This window comes from Protopterus annectens, chromosome 5.part1, assembly GCF_019279795.1.
Source record: "Protopterus annectens isolate FY-2018-M chromosome 5.part1, PAN1.0, whole genome shotgun sequence".
Taxonomy (NCBI): domain Eukaryota; kingdom Metazoa; phylum Chordata; order Ceratodontiformes; family Protopteridae; genus Protopterus; species Protopterus annectens.
The window spans coordinates 533,523,764-533,546,389 of record NC_056736.1 but is presented as its reverse complement, the minus strand read 5'-3'; the positions used below and the strand labels follow the sequence as shown (position 1 = coordinate 533,546,389).

At 38.8% G+C, this 22,626-nt stretch overlaps 1 protein-coding gene across 1 annotated transcript in view; it reads left to right on the top strand.

Moving 5' to 3' along the window:
• The window catches only part of CCDC191 (coiled-coil domain containing 191), a 1,143,870-nt gene that overhangs the window by 130,176 nt on the left and 991,068 nt on the right, over positions 1–22,626 (top strand). Inside the window, exon 2 of the mRNA XM_044073155.1 lies at positions 19,504–19,542. Within this exon, the coding sequence (XP_043929090.1) occupies positions 19,504–19,542 (39 nt within the window). The remainder of the gene's footprint in view (positions 1–19,503; positions 19,543–22,626) is intronic.

The window sequence follows — 22,626 nt, the reverse complement described above, 5'->3', positions numbered from 1 at the left end:
GCTTCGGCTCATGTGAGGTTGGCTCTGATATCCGCTTCAGAACTTGCCCCTCCTGCTCAGAGTTGACCTTCCATTTCCTTGGAGCTGAGGTCTTTTTTTGGAGTGGGGTGGTAAGGCTTTCGAGGTGATAGAGAAAACTTTGTCTAGTGCTAAAGCCCTGCCATTGGACCCGATGTCCCTCCAGCAGCCGGAAGCAACCTGTTATCTCCGGTCTGCCCCTAAGCGTAGGGAACCAGAGCCTCAAGGAGCCCCCATTGGAGATGTCCCCTCTTCTGAGGCCTCCCCAGATTATCCCACTGGAGATGTCCCTCGGAAGAGACTTTGTAAGAGGAAGCACATTGACTCACCAAAGTCTGTCACTTTGGACACTGCTTTGGATGAGTCAGAAGGGTCCTCAAGATCCCCCTCTGAGGATGTCTCCTTTGTGGACAACCTTGAAATCCTTCAACAGAGGGGTGATTGGAAGACCTCTAACCCTACTGAGGATGAATCAGTGTACCTTGAGGCTTTTGGTTCCTGACCTTCCACCTCCTGGGTGACACTGCCATATGACCATCTTTTAGGGGTCATATCCCAGAAAGCATGGACCTCTCCAGACACAGTGGAGCCTGTCCCAAGGAGGCCAAACAATTTATGACCACTCCAGAAGACAAATCTTTTCTAACTAAGGGAGTACCTGTGGATGCTATGGTGGTAGCAGTGGCCAAGAAGAAGGAGTTGTCAGAGACATCCTCAAATATCCATCCTCCTAATAAAGAGTCTAGGACGATGGATAGGTATGGAAAGTGTACCTTTTCTTCAGCGGTATTTACCTTATGATCGCTAAATTACCTGTCCCATTTTACTAGGCTTCAAAGGGATCTCCTAAAGGGGTTGGGAGATACCCTTCAGGGTTCAGTAGCTTCGGAATACACTGACAAGGTATCTGCGCAGCTCTCCACCCTTACTTCTATTGCTGACTCCTCCATGAGGCTGATTTCCTATGCAGCTGATGGAGTGAACAGGGTGGCCACAGCAAGGATCTCTCTTAGGAGACATTCTTGGATGTGTCTATGCAATTTTATGGAATCCTTCAAGTCTTCCTCTACCAATGTCCCCTTTGATGGTTCAACTCTTTTTGGACCTCAGGTAAAAGAGACTTTGACCAGGTGCAAGCAGGAAGGGAAAACCTTATCTGTTACCGGAGTCCGTTTCTCCCTTCCTTTTAGACCCTATCCCAAGGGTCAAACAGGAGAGAAAATGGGGTTCCATAAATCCCAAAAAGGTTTCCTTCAAGCACAAGGTCAACCCTCCCCTAGAGGCAGAAGGGAGAGGTTATAATGGAAGACGCAGTGCTCGCGGCAGAGTGGGTCCACAACAACAGGGTGATAGAGATGCTTTCTCTGATCGTCCCTTTCATTGCCCCTGAGGGGTTGCCTGACTGTCTGTCTCTGGAGGCAGTCGGGGATCATCTCTCACTGTAACCAAGCACCTGGCTACAAATTTCCAAAGATCAATGGGTACAAAATATAATTTCCAGAGGTTACCCGATTCCTTTTGTTTCAGACCCCCCCCCCCCACATATCGGACTTTACCAGATGCACTACCCAATCAAATAGACCATGCTACATCAGAGGTCATCTTGTTGCTTCAAAAAAGAGTCATCCAAGAAGTCCCCACAGAGCAAATAGGATCCGGAACTTAATCACGATTCTTTTTAATTCCAAAAACGACCGGGGACTGGAGATCATTTCTAGATCTCAGCAAGCTTAACAATTCTGTAACAAAACTGAACTTCCGTATGATCACTCTGCAGTCAATTTTTCCATTTATCGGAAAAGACAATTGGATGTGCTCCATAGAGCTTCAGGATGTGTACTACCATATCAAAATGGAGAGGTGCTCCAGAAGACATCTACGCTTTCGGCAAGGAGCCAGTCATTTTCAATTTCAAACACTGCCCTTTGGCTTCACTACAGCCCCCAGAGTGTTCACCAAATGTATGGTGGTGGTCACGGCTCACCTGAGATGTCAAGGATTCCAGCTGTTTCCATACTTAGATGACTGGCTCCTCATTGCTACCACCAAGCACCAACTAATCCGAGCCAGGGACGAGACTCTATCTTTGTGTGCCAAATTAGTAATTACAGTAAATCTAAAAAAATCCACCTTATCCCCATCACAGCACATTGTCTTCTTAGGCTCAGACATAGACTCAACCACCATGGCAGCAAAACTGACACCAGAAAGGATAGAATCATTGCACAACCAAGTCAGACTCTTGCTGACCAAAGATAAAGTACAGGCCAGGATAATTCTTTAAGTCCTAGGAGCTATAGCATCCATCATTCTTTTAGTTTCCTTAGCCCATCTACACATGAGAGTACTTCATTTGCTACTGTTTGCCCAGTGGTCAATGCAGGATCTACCTTTGTCCCACCAAATACTCATTACGAACTCTTGCAAAAAGGATCTAACATGGTGGTTACATACAAATCAGCTTTATCTAGGTCGTCCCCTTCTTCTCCCTCAACAAAATGCAGTCTTGACCATGGACGCTTCCCAGATAGGGTGGGGGGCATTATCTGGGAATGACGGTCCAAGGTATCTGGCAGGATCACGAGAACCACTTGCACATAAATGTTCTGGAGATGGGAGCAGTGCTATATGCATTGCAAGCACTTCACAGTTCTCTTCCCACCAGGACAATTGCGATTCAGTCAGTCTGTAGTGTGGTACATAAACAAACAAAGTGGAACCAAGTCTTACCCACTTTGTTGAGAGCCATAAAGAGTATGGAAATGGGTGATGGACACTCAATACTTTCTGGTAACAAGACACATTCTCGGGAAGTCCACTGTGATAGCAGACAAACTGAGTCAAGCAATTCTGATGCCACATGAGTGGTCCCTGAAAACAGAAGTTGCAGAAGAGATTTTCCACAAATGGGCCCACCCTTGCTGCAGCCTATTCACCACATACATGAATGCCAAATGCAGCAACTACTTTGCTGTCATTCCCCACTTGGGTTGTCACCCAGTGACGCTCTGGTCCACAATTGGCCTCCAGAACTTCTTTATGCTTTTCCTCCCTTTCTTCTCATACCAAAAGTGATTCAGAAAGCAAAACTGTTGAAGAGTACCCTGATCTTCATTGCTACTGGCCTCGCCAAGTCTGGTTCCCCTTCCTGTGGCCCTATCTCTTGGAGGAACCATAGATTCTGGAACCATCTCCAGACCTTCTGATTCACCAATCAGGACAGCTCCATCCTACCATCCAAACCCTGAAATTGACAGCATGGCTGCTCCAGTTCCAAAATAGCCAAGTGTATATCCCTTCTCCTACTGTTAAACACATTCTCACAAACCTTCCACCAGGAAATTATATTCCAGCAAATGGAAAATGTTTTCCATTTGGGCAGCTAAACAAAGCATAGATCCCTATTCAGCTGCCATAGAGTCTATCCTGTTCTTCCTTACATCTGTTTTTCAAGAAGGAGCTGCAGCTGCTGCAATTAGAGTTCAGATGGCTGCAATCTCAATTTATCATTTTTTGGAGCATGGGAAATCCTATTATGTCCCACTCTTTATGTAAAACCTTTTTGAAAGGAGTTCTCCTTCTCAGACCTCAAATCAGGCAACCTCAGGAGCCCCGGGACTAAATCTTAGTTCTGACCTCATTGATGTCTCCACCATTCAAACCGTCTTCTTCATCCAACTTGAAATTGTTGTCTTGAAGACATTTTTCTTAGTAGCTATAACATCTGCTAGGAGGGTTTCAGAATTGCAAGATCTGACCATTCAACCTCCTTACATTATATTCCATAAGGATAGATTCTCCCTAAGAACTAATCCTTCTTTCTTCCCTAAGTTATGCACAGAACATAATCTAAACACAACTATTGAATTGCCAGTATTCTTCCCAAATTACAGTAATAAATCAGAATACAGACTACATCAATTAGATGTCCATAGAATTCTCTGATTTTACCTGCATAGGACTAAAGATTTTAGAAAATCGGATAAATTATTTGCTCCTTCTCAGACAAAAACAAAGGCTTGCCTGTCTCCAAGGTAACTCTGTCTAAATGGCTTTCAGACTGTATCTCATTTGCTCACAAAAATGCTGGGAAACAACTACCTGCTAAAGTAAAAGGCCATTCAACTAGAGCAGTTTCAGCTTCATATGCCTTCAAATCAAAACTCCCAATTGATACCATTTGTGCAGCAGCTACTTGGCAAGACGTCATACCTTTGTCACTCATTACAAATTGGATTTGGCCTCCCGGGACAGGTCATCCTTTGGTTTCCACTGTACTGAAGAGTCTCTTTGCTTGAGCCACCCAGGATAAAGGTGCTGGGGATGCTGTCCCATCCAGCAGTAATTACGATGAGATAGGACTACATCCAGAAAGAATGTAGGTGAGATGGGCTACAAACATGGAACGTTATGGCAAGTACATCACTTATTATTGTAGACACCCACAAAAAAAATAAAACTTTTAATGTAACTAAACACTTACTTTTAAAATCGTTCAAAACCCTCATGGAGTCTAGCACACCCTGCTTGAATAGTCTAACCATCCAAGCAAAACCCAACTACTATTCTAAAAAGCCCAAACCACTCTGCTTCAATTAAACAAAATTGTCATTAGCAGCAAAGTGAACACACGTTTGTAGCCTTTAAATCTGGTATATATATATATATATGTGTGTGTGTGTGTGTGTGTGTGAAAAATAAGAGAGTATTATATGTCCCAAAGTTGTTGTTTAACTTACATATTTCTCATTTTATATAGGTTCATAGGTTGATACTAGGCTATCTGCCCTAGGGCATTTATAAGCCTAGCCAAAGTGTGTTTGGCTTTTGCCACCCTTTTAGATTTATAAACTGTGCCTATGAATAGTAGGTCACAGAATATAGTCCCTTTACCGTTAATTTATTGTGCCTCTGTCTAGCAGGGACCCAGTTAATGTTCATTAAAACACTAAGAGATAAATAAAATTTCTTATTATTGTTCCATAATTATATACAATCTTGAATCTCATCTACTGTCATCTTGAAAAGGTGAGAGACTCCTATTATGTCCTGTCAAAAAGATCAATTTCCTTCCCGAATCATCTATTTTCATTCAGTGAAAATGTAATAATAATAGATAAATAGATCTCACGAAACATTTAAACAATAATGTATTTCTGTTTATGCTCAGCAGTTTACTATAATAAAGTAACACATCTTATGTCATCCCTATTAAGCATAAGATTTGTTTCTTTCCTTGTTTTTTATATGATAACTTCAGGTGTAATGATAACATTCACATGACTAACATCAAGCTTCTAATATAAAGGTTGCCAATGTCATACATATGTGTCACTATAAATGTAATGCTTCTATGAAACATCTTAATATGTACATTCAAATATAATCTTCAAGAAATGTACTCAAGAATGTATCACAGAACATGGAGCATTATTTTGTTTTCCTTATTAAATGATAAAGGGTAACACGTATGACAGATCTTAATGTAAATATACATCAAATCTTTGGTTTACATGCTTTGCAGAGCTTTCTTATCATTTGTCCTATTTAACAAACTATACTGCTTTGAATAACAGAAATGGTATGTCCATATGTTTGTTTTTCATTCAAAAAAGATATCAAAACTAATCATCTAGAAAGAGAAAAACATAAACTTTTGGTAACCTACTATAGCATAGTGAATTATATTATTAAGCTATGCTGTCTTAACAATGCAATATAACTTAGATTTTAATTTGTTAGCCAGAAATCGAGTTTGTGTCTTATTGCATGCCCCATTCACAATCTTATATTTTCATTGACTTTGTTCAACTGAGAACATAGTGACATTTGAGCTAATGCATTATTCATAGGTCCCAAATATTATTTTAATTGACCTTCTAAAGCTGTCCTCCAATCAAAATCATAAGTTAACAGCCCTGATTCTCTGCATGGGTGGGACACCTCACAAAGCTTGAGCTATTTACCAGAGAAAGCTTCAAGTGTTTAAGTAAGATGTGAAAGTTCAAGCACTAGAGAGAGAAAAAAATGTTGCTTCTACTTTTTACAAATGCATCTTGTATCCAGACATGTTTCTCTAATTATCTGAGGAAGTTTCAACTCATTATCAAGACTAAGAAACACATATAACAAATCTGTAAGGAGAGATTATTTTAGATCTATTCCAAGCATCACAGCCCCTTCATTTCTGAACTATAACATGAAATATATCCACAGAGAATGGAAGTATCCACCTCCCCCAAAAACACACACATAGCAATTCATTTTGTAAGGCATAGTAGATACACATTATCACAACCCATCCACTAATAAAGTAAACAGCTTTCAGGCTATACTATTAGTAATGGTAAAACAACTCCTCAAATGTTGCAGTGAATTACAGTCAAGCAGGGCCACATCTACATTCATAAAATATGTTTGTCTATTTATCCCCCTGTAAGGCATTTTTTCACTGTTAATGCTTTTAAAACATGAAATGCTACTTGAAACATAAGACCCTTTTTAGTAAATAATTTCCCATTTATGGGATGGCGATTCAGGTTGTAGCCTGCTGTAGGTCCCCAACCATGTCCCAAGACTCTCACTCCACATTCCTAAGCACCCTGGAAACTATTAAGATCCAACCCAACACTCTCATACTAGGTGACTTCAACTACCCCTCCATCAGCTGGGAAAACTACTCAAGCACCAATGCACTGGCCTAACACTTCCTGGAATTCATCAATTCCAATGCCCTGGACCAGCTCATTCTTACCCCCACTAGAGGAAGCAACATCCTTGACCTGGTTATTACTAACATGGGCAACCATTGATCTATACCAATACTCAATTCCTCCCTGGTTAGATCCGACCACAAACTAATCACCATGGAAATCCACATCTCACTCACCCCCCCCCCCCCCGCAAAGGTATCCACCATGAAAAACTTCTCCAAAGCTGACTTTGGACTCCTAAAAACAGAGGTGGCTAACTTCACGGCTCCCACGCCAATGGAAAATAGATGCATGACTGCTGAATCATACACCAATGCACTGTACGAACACACATAAATGCATGGAAATAGCCATACCCATGAATTACAAAGAACTGGTACCACATCTGTGTGCTCTGTTCACACACAGCCTCAGCTCAGGCTTTGTCCCTACCGAATGGCACACTGCTATAGTCAACCCTCTCCATAAAGGAGGAACTACTACAGACCCTGGAAATTATAGCCCCATTAGCCTGATGAGTCAGATATGTAAAGCTATGGAGCGCATCATCATGGACCTAATTAACAAGGATATAGGGAATCTCCAAACTCTAGATCCCACGCGGTTTGGTTTTGTGAAAGGTAGATCATGCCTGCTCAACCTGGTTGACTTCTTTGAGTCAGTCACCAGGGTGGTGGATGAAGGTAAGGGAGTTCATACAGCCTACCTCGATCTGGCCAAGGCCTTTGATACCATTCCTCACTCAGGAATTATGGATAAACTCAGCAAACTAGGCATCAACCCCTGTATCGTTAGGTGGGTTGCAAATTGGCTCACAGATAAAACCCACAGTGTCAAATTAGAGGACTCCAAGTCAGACTGCCAACCTGTCATGAGTGGAGACCCGCAGGGATCGGTCCTGGGTTTTCTCCTGTTTGGCATCTACTTCTCAGAAGTCCAGGCCAACAAAGAGAGACTCTGGCTGACCAGATTCACAGACGAATGCAAGCTGGGAGCCATTATTAACTCCACAAGTGATGCAGATATCCTACAGAAAGGCCTCACTGAGATCAACGACTGGTGTTGAAATCATGGCCTTGAGTTTAATACCAAAAAATGCGTCGTCATCCCCTTTGGGAAAAACTCAATTCCCACTAATTACCACATTGATGGGAGCCCATTGAACACTGAAGGTGTTATAAGAGATCTGGGGACACAGATTGACAGCAACCTCTCTTCGGCCACCACATTCCCACTGTGGTCAGAAAGTCCTTCTATGTGGCACATCACATTGCCAAGGGTTTTGCATCCAGGAAGTAAGAGGTCATCATTTCTCTCTACTCTTCCCTCATTAGACCAATCATAGAGTATAATGCCCCATTTGGCATGTACCTCACTAGACACCTGCAACAGCTGGAGAGGCCACAAATGTACCTCTCAAAGAGGATTCTAGGCATTAAACATGTGTCCTACACTGACAGACTCAAAAAACTCCAGCTATACTCTGTCTCATATCTTCTACTAAGAAGCAATCTCTGCTTGACTTACAAAGCCATGTCTGACCCAGCTCTGTTAGAAATGCTACATCTAAAGAAATCCCAATCCCTCCACACCACACACTCCAGAGACCTCAACCTCATTACCACAATCAACAGAACATGCTGGAGGCACAGGTTCATAACCCAGAGACTACCCATGCTCTGGAATGTACTTCCCATACATGTCAAGCAGAGCACCTCACTATCCCTCTTCAAGTAAAATTTTGATGAGTGGATGGGAAATAGAAAGTTTACCCCAGGGATCACTCCAATGGCTCTACTTGATAGAGGCACTGGGAACTAATGATGGGCGCCACAATGCCAGGGCACTTCTGTGGGCTAGGCTTGTAAAGACCCCAGGGCCATTAGCCTAGTACACACCTATGAGCCTATGGGAGTAAGACTACTTAGAGAATTAGATATGTAAACTAATGTAATCAAACTCAATGCAACTACAACTGACATACAGAGCTGAAAAATAACAAAAAAGTAGACCCAAGCGGCACAGGATATTCCAGTTTATTGTCACGACACAGGATAAGCAAAATCCCACACACTAAGCGCTTTCAATAAATTACAATGGCTTGTTCAGAGTAGAGTGGGAACAGTTGATCCATACATTTAAAAAGCTTGACATCACCTACACTCAGCCAATCATAACATAAAAACAATTAATATTGCAAGCAGACTTCAATACATAACCTATTCTTAAATTCATATAGATGTTATAAAAAAAAAAATTATATATATATATATATATATATATATATATATATATATATATATATACACACACACACACACACACACACACACACACACATTTCATATTCATAGCTTAACCATTTACTATGTAAAATGTAAATATATAAATATTAATAACTAAATAATGTAACATGTAAAAAGCAAAATAAAATGCATAGTCTTAAAGACAACTTCCAAAATACTAAAACATGTAATATAATAACCCTCATTCAAATAATTTAACATATAATAAATGACTATAAATATGTATTATAACTTAATAGCTCTGGTTTTAAGTATAAGTAATAGAGCAAAAAATCAGTGGAAAAGGAGGCCCACCATGCAATTACTACCAGTCAAATTCGGGCCCTCGTTTCAACAGGACATATTACAACAACCGAATTACAACAACAGGCATCGGGGGGGGGGGGACTAGATTTACTGGTTCTTGAGACTTTAGCTGACAAGACTGACAATAATGACAATGTTCCTACTGAATGTAATACCAACATTTCAAATGATACTCTTGTTAACTGTGAATATTTTAGTAATAGCAACTGTACTGTTTTCAACTATAGTGAAATTTCTTCAGGCAATAATGACAATGCTTTTTTAGAAAGTAATAATGAAATTATAGTTGACAATATTGGTAATTGTGAATTACTTAGTAAGGATAATTTTAGTATTTATAATTACAGTGCATTGACTTCGAATGAACATTATCACAGGTTGTTTAGCAAAGGTATTACCTTTGTACGTAACTTTCAGCTAGATGTGGCAGATGTTCTTATTAATTTGAAGTTATTTACAAGACAGTTAAACCTGAATTTATTTTTTTCTGGTTTAAACAACAACAATAGAACAAATGATGGTTTACATAGAAAAAGTTTGTTTATACCTCCTAATATTGCATATATCTTATTGTTTGAAAAGTTGTGCGAAAATGAAATGAGGAAAATATGTAGGAATTTTAAAGCAGTAAATGACAATCTAAGTCAAGATGAGAGAAAGATTTTAACCAAACTGGCATGTGATAGAAATATACGCATCATGAAACTGGATAAGGGTGGGGGGCATCGTGATTATGTCCCACTATGATTATGTATTTAAAATTTATGAAATATTGAGTGACCGTTCAACTTATTGTAATGTATCAAAAAAATGAGATTAATGTAGCATATGCCAAAATTGATTTATATTTGTTGGATGCAGTATTTCCGGGGGCTATTGATGAAGATGAGTTTAAATATTTTTCTGTTAAACACCCTGTTATATCTGTAATTTTTGGCATTCCCAAGATCCACAAATGCTTATACAACCCACCATTTAGACCTATAGTGGTGGCTAGGGAGTCGAAAACTGAGCCACTAGCAGCATTTGTGGATCATAAGACCAAAAAATTATTAGAGGGAATACCTCACATCTTTAAACATTCATGGCATTGCTTAGAGAGAGTAAGGGACTTTAAAACCACTAGGACTTTTTCATTTTTAACTGTGGATGTTGTTAATTTATTTTCTACCATTCCACATAAAGAAGGACTTGTGTTTTTTCGTGAAAGCCTATTAATGGGACAAGGTATCGACAAAACCAGAATAAATGTACTAGTGGATTTAATGGAGTTGGTTTTAACTAACATTTTTTTTTTAAGTTTTGAAGGGGAGACTTCTCACCAAATTTCTGGAGTGGCAATGGGGGCTATATGTGCCCCTATTTTTGCCAAGTTAGTTTTACTTAATTTGGAGATGATTTATGTTTTTCAGTCACATTATACATCAAAGATTTTAATATACTCCAGACTTTTGGATGATATTTTGAGTTTATGGGATGGCGATGGTGACAAAGCTAATAACTTTGTAGAATATCTTAATAACACAACCCCTTTTTTAGGTTTACTAGTACCTGGCATTTGACAGAAATATACTTTTTGCACATTCATTTGAAGAATGATGCTGGTAAACAAAGTAGTACCATATATAGGAAAAAAACTTTTTACAATGCATTATTACATTACAATAGTTGCCATCCATATCATCAGAGGAAAGGAATAGTTAAGGGACAGATGGTTAGTCTGTCAAGATTGGTTAGTGAGGATGACTTGATTAAGCAAGGACTTTTTAAACTAGTTGGAATGTTTTTGGCTAGAGGGTACCCCCTTAAGTTAGTATTAAAAGTAAGAAATGAAATTATATCAAGGAGGGGTACGGCCTTTCAGCCTATTTTATGTACTGAATTTCAACATTCCACTAAATCTACCATAGTTGAAACATTAGACCAAGTTAGTATTATAGTTTTGAGATACAACCACCTTGCCCCATCATTTAACACAGTTATTAATGGTGCTTAGAGGATGATCCTCAGCGAACAAACTAAGAAAGTTATAGGATCTAAACTGAGAATCACTTATAGTAGGGATCAAAATTTAAAAAATATATTTGAGGCTCCAAAAAGGAAGAAATAGGTATCGTTGATATACAAATGTGGTTCATGTAAATTCTGAAAATTTATCAATGATGGTCCATATGTTTCAGTAACAGGATGTGATAGAACCTTATCTTGTCCAGGCAGGTGGAGTTGCAACACTATGTTAATTTATGTTGCAACATGCACAAGTTGTAAAAGTTATTATGTAGGTATGACCACACGAAAACTAAAGGACAGGATTTCTGAACACATACGGGCCATTAGAACTAAAAATCAGCACAATGCACTTTACATGCACATCACTTTATATATTAATTTAAAAAAATATTTTTTCTTTGTTCTAGATAGGATAATTGTAAGTTAGGGAGGAGGTGATTCTAAGTTGAAAGTAGAAACACTTGAGATCAAATGGCAATTTAGATTAAATGCTATGTGTCCACCTGGACTGAACGAGAATGTTGCTCTATTGCCTATACTTAAAACCAGAGCTGTTAAGTTATAATACATATTTATAGTAATTTATTATATGTTAAATTCTTTGAATGAGAGTTATTATATTACATGTTTTAGTATTTTGGAAATTGTCTTTAAGACTATACATTTTATTTTGCTTTTTACATGTTACATTATTTAGGTATTAATATTTATATATTTACGTTTTATATAGTAAATGGTTAAGATGTGGATATGAAATGTGTGTGTGTGTGTGTGTGTGTATATATATATATATATATATATATATATATATATATATATAAAATATATTTTTTACAACATGTATATGAATTTAAGAATAGGTTATGTATTGAAGCCTGCTTGCAGTATTAATTGTTTTTATGTTATGATTGGCTGAGTGTAGGTGATGTCAAGCTTTTTAAATGTATGGATCAACTGTTCCCACTCTACTCTGAAGAAGCCATTGTAATATGGTGAAAGCGCTTAGTGTGTGGAATTTTGCTTATCCTGTGTTGTGACAATAAATTGGAGTATCCTGTGCTGCTTACGTTTACTTTTTTTGAGTTCTTTGTTTCTTTCCCAGTGGGACATCTGACATATAGACAGAAAGCATGCATTAACTTAATGGTAACCAACTGTGAAGGCAACACCATGGTGTAAATTTTGGTATGGGGCCATGTGATTCTTTTAAATAAGGATTGAGACTAAAAAGCCGTAATAATATTTTGTGATAATATATCAGTAAAGTATTGGTTGTTTATAAAACAGGCAAGTATAACATAAAAGGTTAGGTTACCCTGTAATAACAGACTTCTTTTTGATTTTCTAACTTCTGTTTATGTTACTGATGAGTATGTGATCTTTTCCAGTATTGTTTAAAAAATGCAAAGATATAGAATAGACATATTTACATAAGAAAAGCAATCTATAGCACTTTATTTTCTTTATATATAAATTAAGAAACCAGTCATTTTCCTCTTAATTTCTTCTTCTTTTCATTTACCTACCATCTATTTTTCTCTGCTTAACTCTTGAAGGATATAATGGACCAATCCATATCTTCTGTTTGTTCTAATATTTTATTAGTTTTTAGATATGACCATGCATGGTCCAGATCTTTGAAGAGTTTAGTTTCATCTGAAAGAAAAAATTTTAATCTGGCAGGAAACAGTAGATTTACTTTTATTTGTTTTTCTTTAAGTTCTATAATGAAAGGAAGAAATTGTTTTCACTTGGAGATTACTGATGCAAAATAGTCATTGTCAAAATGAATGTTACATCCATCTGTTCTGAGTGGTGATCTAGTCCAGGCAGCATTAAGAACAAGTTCTTTGTTTTGAGAGGAAAAAAATTAACAATACTAGACTTTGGAGAAGTGTTATTTTAGATGCAGTAGTAAGTAAGGATCTATGATGTGCTTTCTCTGTTCTGAATGAGAGTGCTTCTGGTAAGTCTAAAATTTTGTGGAGCCAGGAAGATGAAAAATTAATCATATTATTGCCTTCAGTTCTTTCCAGTAATCCAAATATACAGATATTATTCCTGCGAGATGTTTTCAAGGTCATCAATTTTGACTAGGAGAAGAGTATCTTGCTTTAACAGGAACTCAATATTATTTTCATCGTCATTCAGTCTTCCTTCTATGTTATTTAAATAATCTTCAATGCCTGATATATGGGTCTTCTGCAGCTACATAGCTTCATTGATTTGTTCCATTTGTTTGGAAAAGTTCTGTTTAAAATCCTCAGTTTTGGGGTCCAGTTTATCTATCCTAAGTGATAATTCTTGAATGTTAGTACTGAATGAATCTCTTTTTAAGTACAGACTCTTGTGAAGTTAACTTTGTATGACTCATTATAAGGCTGGATACAGTGATGACTATTTCCCATGAGAATTTGACAGGAAAAGAATGGAATATGTAAAAAAAAAAAAATGATAAAATCCTCAAGGATTGCAAGATTTATCAAAATTCACTCAATTAAGTTGTTTAGATTTGTTTAGAAATATACTTTCCTGTCAGAGATATATGTAGAAGCAGAGTAGGAGAAAAGTGCTACTACCCTAGTTGCATACTGGCCACACATGCCCACATTATCGTACTCCTGCTTTTCACAGTTCTCTGCTAGTTGTGTATGTTGTAGTAGTTGTAAATTAACAATGTAAGGGGATAGTTTGTAAGTTATAATACTGTATTTGTTATAAGTTTGTACACAGCAGCACCTTTGAGTTCATAGTCATACTACGACACAATATTTTTTGAGGACTATTCTACTGCCTGTTTGCACTAATTATGAGCTGTACAATAGACTAACAAAATATTTATCAAATTGGTTTTCTGAAGAGATCTTAAGTGATCCCATTGTATTTTTCAAATCTGGCCTGTTGAAATGGAGTTGAACAGTTGGAGCAGTCAAGTGTAGACTCATTATTCAGTGCTGTTTTGTACTGCACACAAAAATTGGCAGAAAGCATTGTTTTGTCTGTGAAATTCCATATTATACAATTAAAGTCTGTTTTTAAATATATCAGACAGGAATATTGTTTATATTTTCATTAAATGATATTTGTAAAATTCAGTCTAGAAAACAAGACACCTACATTAGTCTGAGAGATGAATGAAGATGCAATGAAGCCTCCCACTTACCAGACTAACTAAATAACTGGAAGTGTTTCTTCATGTGGACAGGAGGCTATCCTTTACCCATCAAGCTGAGACACTTGTATGACTTAACTTACTTAATCCACCACCAGGTGCACCCCTCTGCACAACTTAACCTTATGGAAAGGAAAACCATTGTCTAGCACATCCCTATTCCATATTTACCTGCTAATGAAGAACCAATGTTCTCCTTGAGATTAAAACTTCATAATTTACAGACATGCCTGTCCTTCAAACCAGCTGATGTGTTTGCACCATTTGTCCTTTGGAAGATGCTGTTCTTCATGGCCATTGCTTTTCTCAGAATTAGTTGGCATCACTTTCCAGTGTGTCAGACGCCTCAAAATCCTTTAAAACATATTCATTTATTTTTCAGAAAGATTGGCCAGAACTGTCTTTAAATCATCCGTTCTTCTCCTTGTTTTTTTTCTCTCCTGTGGCCTGAATCCAGAGGGAGAAGCCTTCATATTTGAATATATGCTGTCAGGTTTTACTTGAAGAAGTTTGACAAGTTCAACGAGGCAATCCATTTATTTGCCATTTTTTGCTTCAGGTAGGTGGAGCCTGCAGTGGCTAAGTAGAGCCTTTACTTGTGGATTTCTAACTTCATTATCTTTGCCATCAGGAGGCAGCTAACTGCCTTTTTTCTCAAAGAGCACTTCATTAGTGGTGTGGCTGCTTCAGTGCTTGCTTCAAAAATATTTCCATTTTGAACACTTATGCCATATCCACTTGGTCATTACTACAACTTCACAGCTTTGTTAGACTTGACCGCTCAATAAAAAAAGGGGGAGGTGTAGCAATTCTCTATAAAACCCAGCTTCAAATCAGTACTATAAATCTGAACCTCCCCACAATCAATAGTGCTGAAATAATTTGCTCTAAACTTCAAATCAACAAAAGAAAAGCCATATACATAATTTGTATGTATCTTCCCCCAGGAAATAACATTTATGCTCTTGAAAATATCCTCAGTTGGCTCTCCACTAATCTCCCACAAGAAACTTATATCTTAGGTGACTTAAACATTAATTGGAATTCTTGTAACAACTTAAACCCCACCTCCCACATAAACCTACATGGCTTCTCACAACTAATTACCTGCCCTACCAGAACAAATAAAAACAATAACAAGGATAACACATTAGACTGGATACTTACTAACACCCCCAACAAACCTATAAAACCGGCACACTTCCAGGCGATCTAAGTGACCACTCTCTAACATATATTATTAGGCATAAAACTAATATAATCCTTCAACACACAGTCAGAACATTACGTTCTAAAAACAATTTAACTCAGAATCCTTTCTGACAGAACTGAGACAATGTGACTGGTCTCCTCTAAAATTTCTTCCTCTCAATGATGCAGTACAGTACTTCAATTCTACATTTTTTGCTATTCTTGACCAGCACGCACCAATACGTACTATCAGGACCAAAGCCAAACCTGCCCCCTGGCTGACCAATAATACTAGACAAAAAATCACGATCAGAAATAAATCCTGGGCTAAATGGCGTAACACTAAGAATCTAGCTGACCGTCAAATCTTTAGAGAATGTAGAAATAGTACAAAAAAAGCCATCTTGACAGATAAAAAGAACTACTACCTTCATCTACAACAATCATCCAAAAAGGAACCTAAAAAATTCTGGACAGGCATTAATAATCTTCTATCCCCAGGGCAATCTATAACACCCGACCCACAAGACTCTAACCCAGAAAATCCTACACAAACAGCTAATGCTTTCAACTCTTTCTTCACAAACAATATTCAAACTCTTGCTAGCCACCTATCTCCAGATACATCTAAGCTACTTCCATCTTTTTCTAATCCACCCCCTCCATTTCATCTACTACCTATTCCTACTTCCTTTATCTCATCCTTACTTCAAAAACTTAAACCTACCACCCCCTCCGCAGACAATCTTCCTGCTGAATTCCTGCAAATAGGAGCTAAAGCCATTGCCTACCCCATTTCTATTTTGATAAATAGATCTATTAATGAAGGAACTATCCCTTCCATCTGGAAGATATCTCACATCATCCCACTACACAAAGGGGGAAACTCTATGGACTTCTCTAACTATCGTCCTATAGCACTATTATCCCCCATTGCTAAAATTTTGGAAAAATGTATCCATAAACAACTGCTAAATCACCTTCTACAAAACAACCTACTAGCCAAGTGTCAGCATGGCTTTAGACCTTCCCACAGTACCACCACCACACTGCTCTCATTTACAAACTCCATCAACTTTAATCGCAACGAAAATAGACTTTCATCTGCACTCTTCATCGACTTATCTAAAGCCTTTGATATGGTGAACCACCGACTACTTTTGCACATTCTGGCTTCTCTTTCACTTGATACTCCTGCCATAACTTGGTTTAAATCTTACCTTGAAAACCGACAGCAGGCAGTACTTTGGAAAAATTCACTATCTGATCATCTTCCCATCTCTCTTGGGGTGCCACAAGGCTCCATCTTAGGCCCACTTCTTTTTTCCATCTTTATCAACGACTTGCAATTAGCTATCCCAAATACTATCTGTATTCAATATGCAGATGATTCTACCATTATCTGTTCATCTACCTCTCAAACAGAACTCCAGTCTCTTACCCAAAAAGCCTTTAACACTGTAGAACAATGGTTCTCACATCGCTGCCTACTACTTAACCCCAAGAAAACTAAACTGCTTCTCTTCACACCCACCCAAAGGCACATCCCCTTACACTTCACTATTACATCCAATGACAATACTATAATTTCTCCTGATGCTACCACAAAATTACTAGGAATAACAATAGACAACAATCTAAACTTTGATAATCATATCAACACTACTATAAAATCAGTGAACAAAAAATAGGAACCCTCTACAGAATCAAACCCTTTCTTACTCCACTTGCAAGAACTACGTTAGCCAGAACTCACCTTATCTCTACTTTACTCTATGCTTCCCCTATATACACAAATCTATCAAAGAAAAACCTCAACAAGCTAGTAACATCTTACAATAATATTGCTAGATTTGTTACAGGAGCCCTTTTAGAACACATCACTGCCTGAACCTAAAACAACTAAGCTGGTTAGAACTTCCTAATCAGCTCAAACTTCAACAACTTATGATAGCTCACAAAACCCTGCACCAACCCTCCAAAACTCCTATACTCTCTTGTCACATCACACCTTACTACAATCAGAAACAGCTACGCTCTTCAAGCAAACTATTAATCAAAACCACTATATCTAAAAACTCTGCAGGTGACTGCCTGTTCTCAAACTCTGTTGGAAAAATTTGGAATAAACTACCCTCAGATATCTCATCTCTGACTTCTCTCCCACTTTTCAAAAGGAATCTAAAAGTGCATCTCAACACAAGATGGCTATGCCCCTGTAGTAACCCAGACTAATACTATTTCTTTTCTTGTCATCTGCCTTTTTCCCCTACACACATTGCCTTTTCTCCAACTTTGGTGGAAAATATGCTATAATCAACCCTCAGATATCTGTTCCCAGACCTCTCCCCCACTTTTTAGACCCTTCACACAGTACTTCTTCAAAAGTCTATGTACTAATAACTCTACAAGTGACTGCCTATTCACAAACTCTGTTGGAAACATAATGAGACCTACTCTGTTCTCCTTTTTTCTTACTTTCCTTCTTCCCTATTTTTTTCTTTTTTTTTCTCTCTCTACACTCCTTCAGCTTTTCTTTACCTCTCATTACACTTCAACATTCCTCTTATAAAATTTATGTACTAATTTTTTGTATTGTAAAGTATTGTAATGTTCTTTGTGAAACACCTGACTTAGGTGTTTGCTTCTTTATTGAGGTTTAAAAAAAAAAAAAAAAAAATTATTTACTAGTTGTTTACTATTAGTTTTATACTTGTTAGTACTTCTTTTGTAACACCTTCCGAAACCATGTAATACTCATTGGAGCTTTTCTCCCCGGGCCTCTACTGAAAATGGACATATATCCAGATAGACTAGCCCGGTCAACAAATGTAAAATAAAATAAATAAAAAATAAAATAAATAATAAAATAAAATTGTCAAGCAAGATTTTTGGGCTGTGATTCCAGGATGTGGGACTCCTTTGGCACCCTTGGAATTAGGCTTCTCAGCCATTGTGTTTTTGGCTTGTCCCTAGAGAAGTCTCTTCGGGTAAAACAGATATGTACTCACCATATTGTCTGATTTGTGAGAAGGCCCCCCTGTAGCGGGTATGTGGTACTTTTTCACCATCCTCGTGTGTTTCGATTGCCTTTTCATGTGTGTGTATTATGTGGATGGATGTTCCTGTAAGTTGGGTCAAGTATATCATTTTATATTTCTTTTTGTCTCTCTCAGATTGTGGTTTCTCAGATTATGAAGATCGGACTAGGAAGTACAGGGGCTAAAAATATTCTCCTAGGCTAGTGTGTGACATCACTGTGAGTGCTGAGAAATGTACAAATAAGCTTTAGATATTCCAGAAAAGTACTGAGTTGGGGATATTAGGAGATGTCAGGAGAGGATATACCAACAATTTCCCATGCAGAAGACCTTCTCATAGATCAGCTGAAATGGTAAGTGTCTGTCAGTTGTGGTGAGTATCTTGCAAACTTTAATCTTTCAGTGTTGATTTAAATACAGGATAAAGTTGTAGGGTGATAGGTAGTTTAGGTGAAACAGTTAAAGTCTGTTTATAAATACCTGCCATCCCAGTCTGTGTTTCAGACAAACTGTTTGCATAAAATACTCCAGTTGTATTATTTGATAGAGTTTCCACTTATGTTATTCATTCATGGATAAGGATGTGATTTCAGACTTCAGTGCTTCCGTATCAGTCTGAGCTGTAGGAACTCTTACTGTTTTATACTGTTTGAAGAGAGTCAGGTTTGCAGTATTTAATAATAACATACAATTAAATTGATGATGGTATAATCATATTTCTAATAATTATTTCTTTTGTTTTCTAGCCACAGCTGGATTATGATGACATTGAACAGTGGGTGAAGGTATGTCCATGTGTATTGTATGTTGTACATTTTCAGCATTTCCTGCTATTCAAAATGAACAGCTGCTTCCATTTCCTTTTTCTTACTCTATTATTGTTTATTCTGACATTACAGTGCATGGAGTTCTATGATTATATTCAAAATTGAGAAGAAAGATATTTGTTAAGCACTTTGCATAACAGTGACCAGTGCCAGCTACCACAACACACCAGAATCAAGCTAAACAGCTTTAAAAGCCTTTGGACATTTCTCTGTCACATATACAGAAAAAAGCAAACGTGTGGGAGATTGAAGTGTCTAACAGATTTCAAGGCCATATGTTTACTTCTAAGTGATTTATGGATTTCAAAGCTTTAAAATGATTCGCAGTCCTGCAATTTTTACGTATCTGGTGGTATGTAGAGCAGATAAAGCTCTATATGTTATAATGAATTAAGATATGAATGTCAAGATTCATATCTTAAACTTTGTTTTGCTCTTCTGTCAAGGTGATCTTTTTGACATCCATTAGCACATAGTGCAGAGGATTATGATCAGATCTCTGATCATAACTAACTTAGTATGTGTTCAAGACATGGATGCCAAGAAATTCACCTTGAGTGAAACTTGAGATGAATCTTGGCATCTGTGTAACATATAATAAACTGGTTTTGATCTGAGACTTATAATTCTTTACAGTGCATTGAGCTTTTTTGTTGCATGTACTTTCAGTTACAGAAAAAAGGAAGAGAAATTGTAGGAGCGTAAAGTGTTTTACCAGCGATAAAGCACTTAATGAGCCCTGTCAAACAGGCAGCAACATCTCTCTCGAAATTTGTGCTTGAAATTTTTGAGCAAATACAAAAATGGGGTCAAAGGATTAAAATCAGGGACAGGGTCAAAGGATTAAAATCAAGGACAGGGACAGTTTTAAATATTTCTCTAATTCATTAAGTTAATAGAACAACAGGCTTTGCATCAACATGTATTTTATGAATGGACTTTTAAGATTGCTGCACATTGAGTAAAAGCTTGAATGTTAAGTTGTCAATCTCGCCTTCATTCTTGCTTGATGGGTTCGGAGCCGATCCCTCGGCTCCGACTCGGCACTTGCTAAGCTCGAGAGTCACTTTTACCAGCTCGAGGCAGCCCCATATCCCATGATGCAAGGCGGTAAGTACCCTGATCTCGTTTGCCGCTTATGAGGTCCTCCTTTACCAGCTCCTGGTAAGTGATTTACTACTTTGATATTTTAGCCCGTTTTACTAAAACCCTTTAATTTTTAGTTTTAAGTTAATTTTAAAGATTTTTGACAGAAATTTCCCTGTCTCTTCTTATTTTTTAGTCAACTTTACCCATCCCATCCCCCCCCTGTTAGGGTGTGTGTGTGTGTTTTTTTAGTTATACCTTTTTGGTGTATCTAATTTAATTTAATTCTTTGACTGGTGTGTGTGTGTGTTGTGTACACCATGTCAAAAGAGAGGGTCTCAGGCTTTAAGAAGTGTGACTCGTGCTGTCAGAAGATGTCTCTGACAGACGGTCACACTTCTTGCCTGTATTGCCTGGGGCCTCTTCACCTGCAGGACTCCTGTGCTATATGTCATTCCTTCAGCCAGAGAGTCCTGCAGGAAAGAAGAAACAAACTAATACTTAGGGGCCTTCTTAAGCCGGAGGGCTCTCCGGCTAAGTCTGCGCCATCCAAGTCTGCCAAATCTTCCAAGGCCCAGTCTTCTGTGTCAAAGCCTGCGGCCTCGGCTCCGACTCGTTCTGAGTCGAGATCGGCTCCGGCTGGAGCCGATTCTGGCTTAACTAAGCCTTCGGCACCGATGGCTATCGGTGCCGATTCTGCATCGACCACTTCGGTGTCGGCTCCGATCGGTTCCGACCACCATGTGGCACAGGCATCGGTGTCGGCTCCGATCGGCTCCGACACCGTTTCTTTTGTAACACACGACTGACGACCGCTGGTGAGGGTAGATGAAAAGCAGGCTATTTAAGATAGAAGAGTCCACAAATGAGCCGTTGGCAAAAAAGTTCAAACTCTTTAATTCCACTCAATTACGTGACGTAACTGAGTGGAATTAAAGAGTTTGAACTTTTTTGCCAACGGCTCATTTGTGGACTCTTCTATCTTAAATAGCCTGCTTTTCATCTACCCTCACCAGCGGTCGTCAGTCGTGTGTTCCTAGTTTGCTCATACCCATTTCGTTTCTACCGTTTCTTTTGTGGCTGTATCGGATCCGGCTGGAGCCGATGCATCGAGGCTTCCTGTCGGCTCCAATAAGTTGTCGGCTCCGACAGGTTCTATAGTTTCATCGGTTCCGATGGCTCCTTCCAGGAAGAGGTCTAGGTCTGCTTCTTTGGAGCCGATACTTTCGGCTCCGGCTTCACCTCTCCTTTCGGAACGGAGCCATCAGAGCCGATCTTCAAGGTCATCCAGGCTTTCTGACCATGACTTAGAGAGAGTGGTCAGTAGATTACTTAAGTCACAGGCACTGGCCCAAATGTTACATAGTCCGTCTCAACAGACCACTATTGGTCCACACCCCGTTACAGTTCCTCCTCCAACTCTACCCCAGAGCTTGGAGTTGAAGTCTTCGGGAATGGTTACTGCTACGGCTGGAGGACAGATACCCCCTTCTGTTCCTTCAGCCTCTACTCTTATCTCCTCTTCGAGACCTTCCTTAGAGGGATTCGGTGGCCGGGCTTCCATGGTCTCCTCCGAGGGGGTGAGTGGTATCGGACCCTTGTCCGAACCCGCTCTGCCCCTTGGAGCCTCGGCCTTGGTGAGCTCGGCTCCGACATCTGCCTCGGAGACTTCCCTTTCGGTGGTCCCTGGAGTTCCTAGTTTGTCGGAACGGGTTCTCTCGGACCTGCCTGGGAGGGGAGCATTCGAGGTGATGAAGAGTGTGCTGGCCACTGGTATCAGTCAGCAGTCTGTTCCCTTAGCTCCTCCCTCTATAGTGCCTGTTGACATCTCTGCCACTTCTCTTGCTACAGGACCCAGAGATCCTCCGCCTCAGGTTTCCCCATTGGGAATTTCCCCCTCTTCCGAGGATTCTCCTGATGTTTCGGGAGATCCTCCTAGGAAGAGGACTTGTAAGA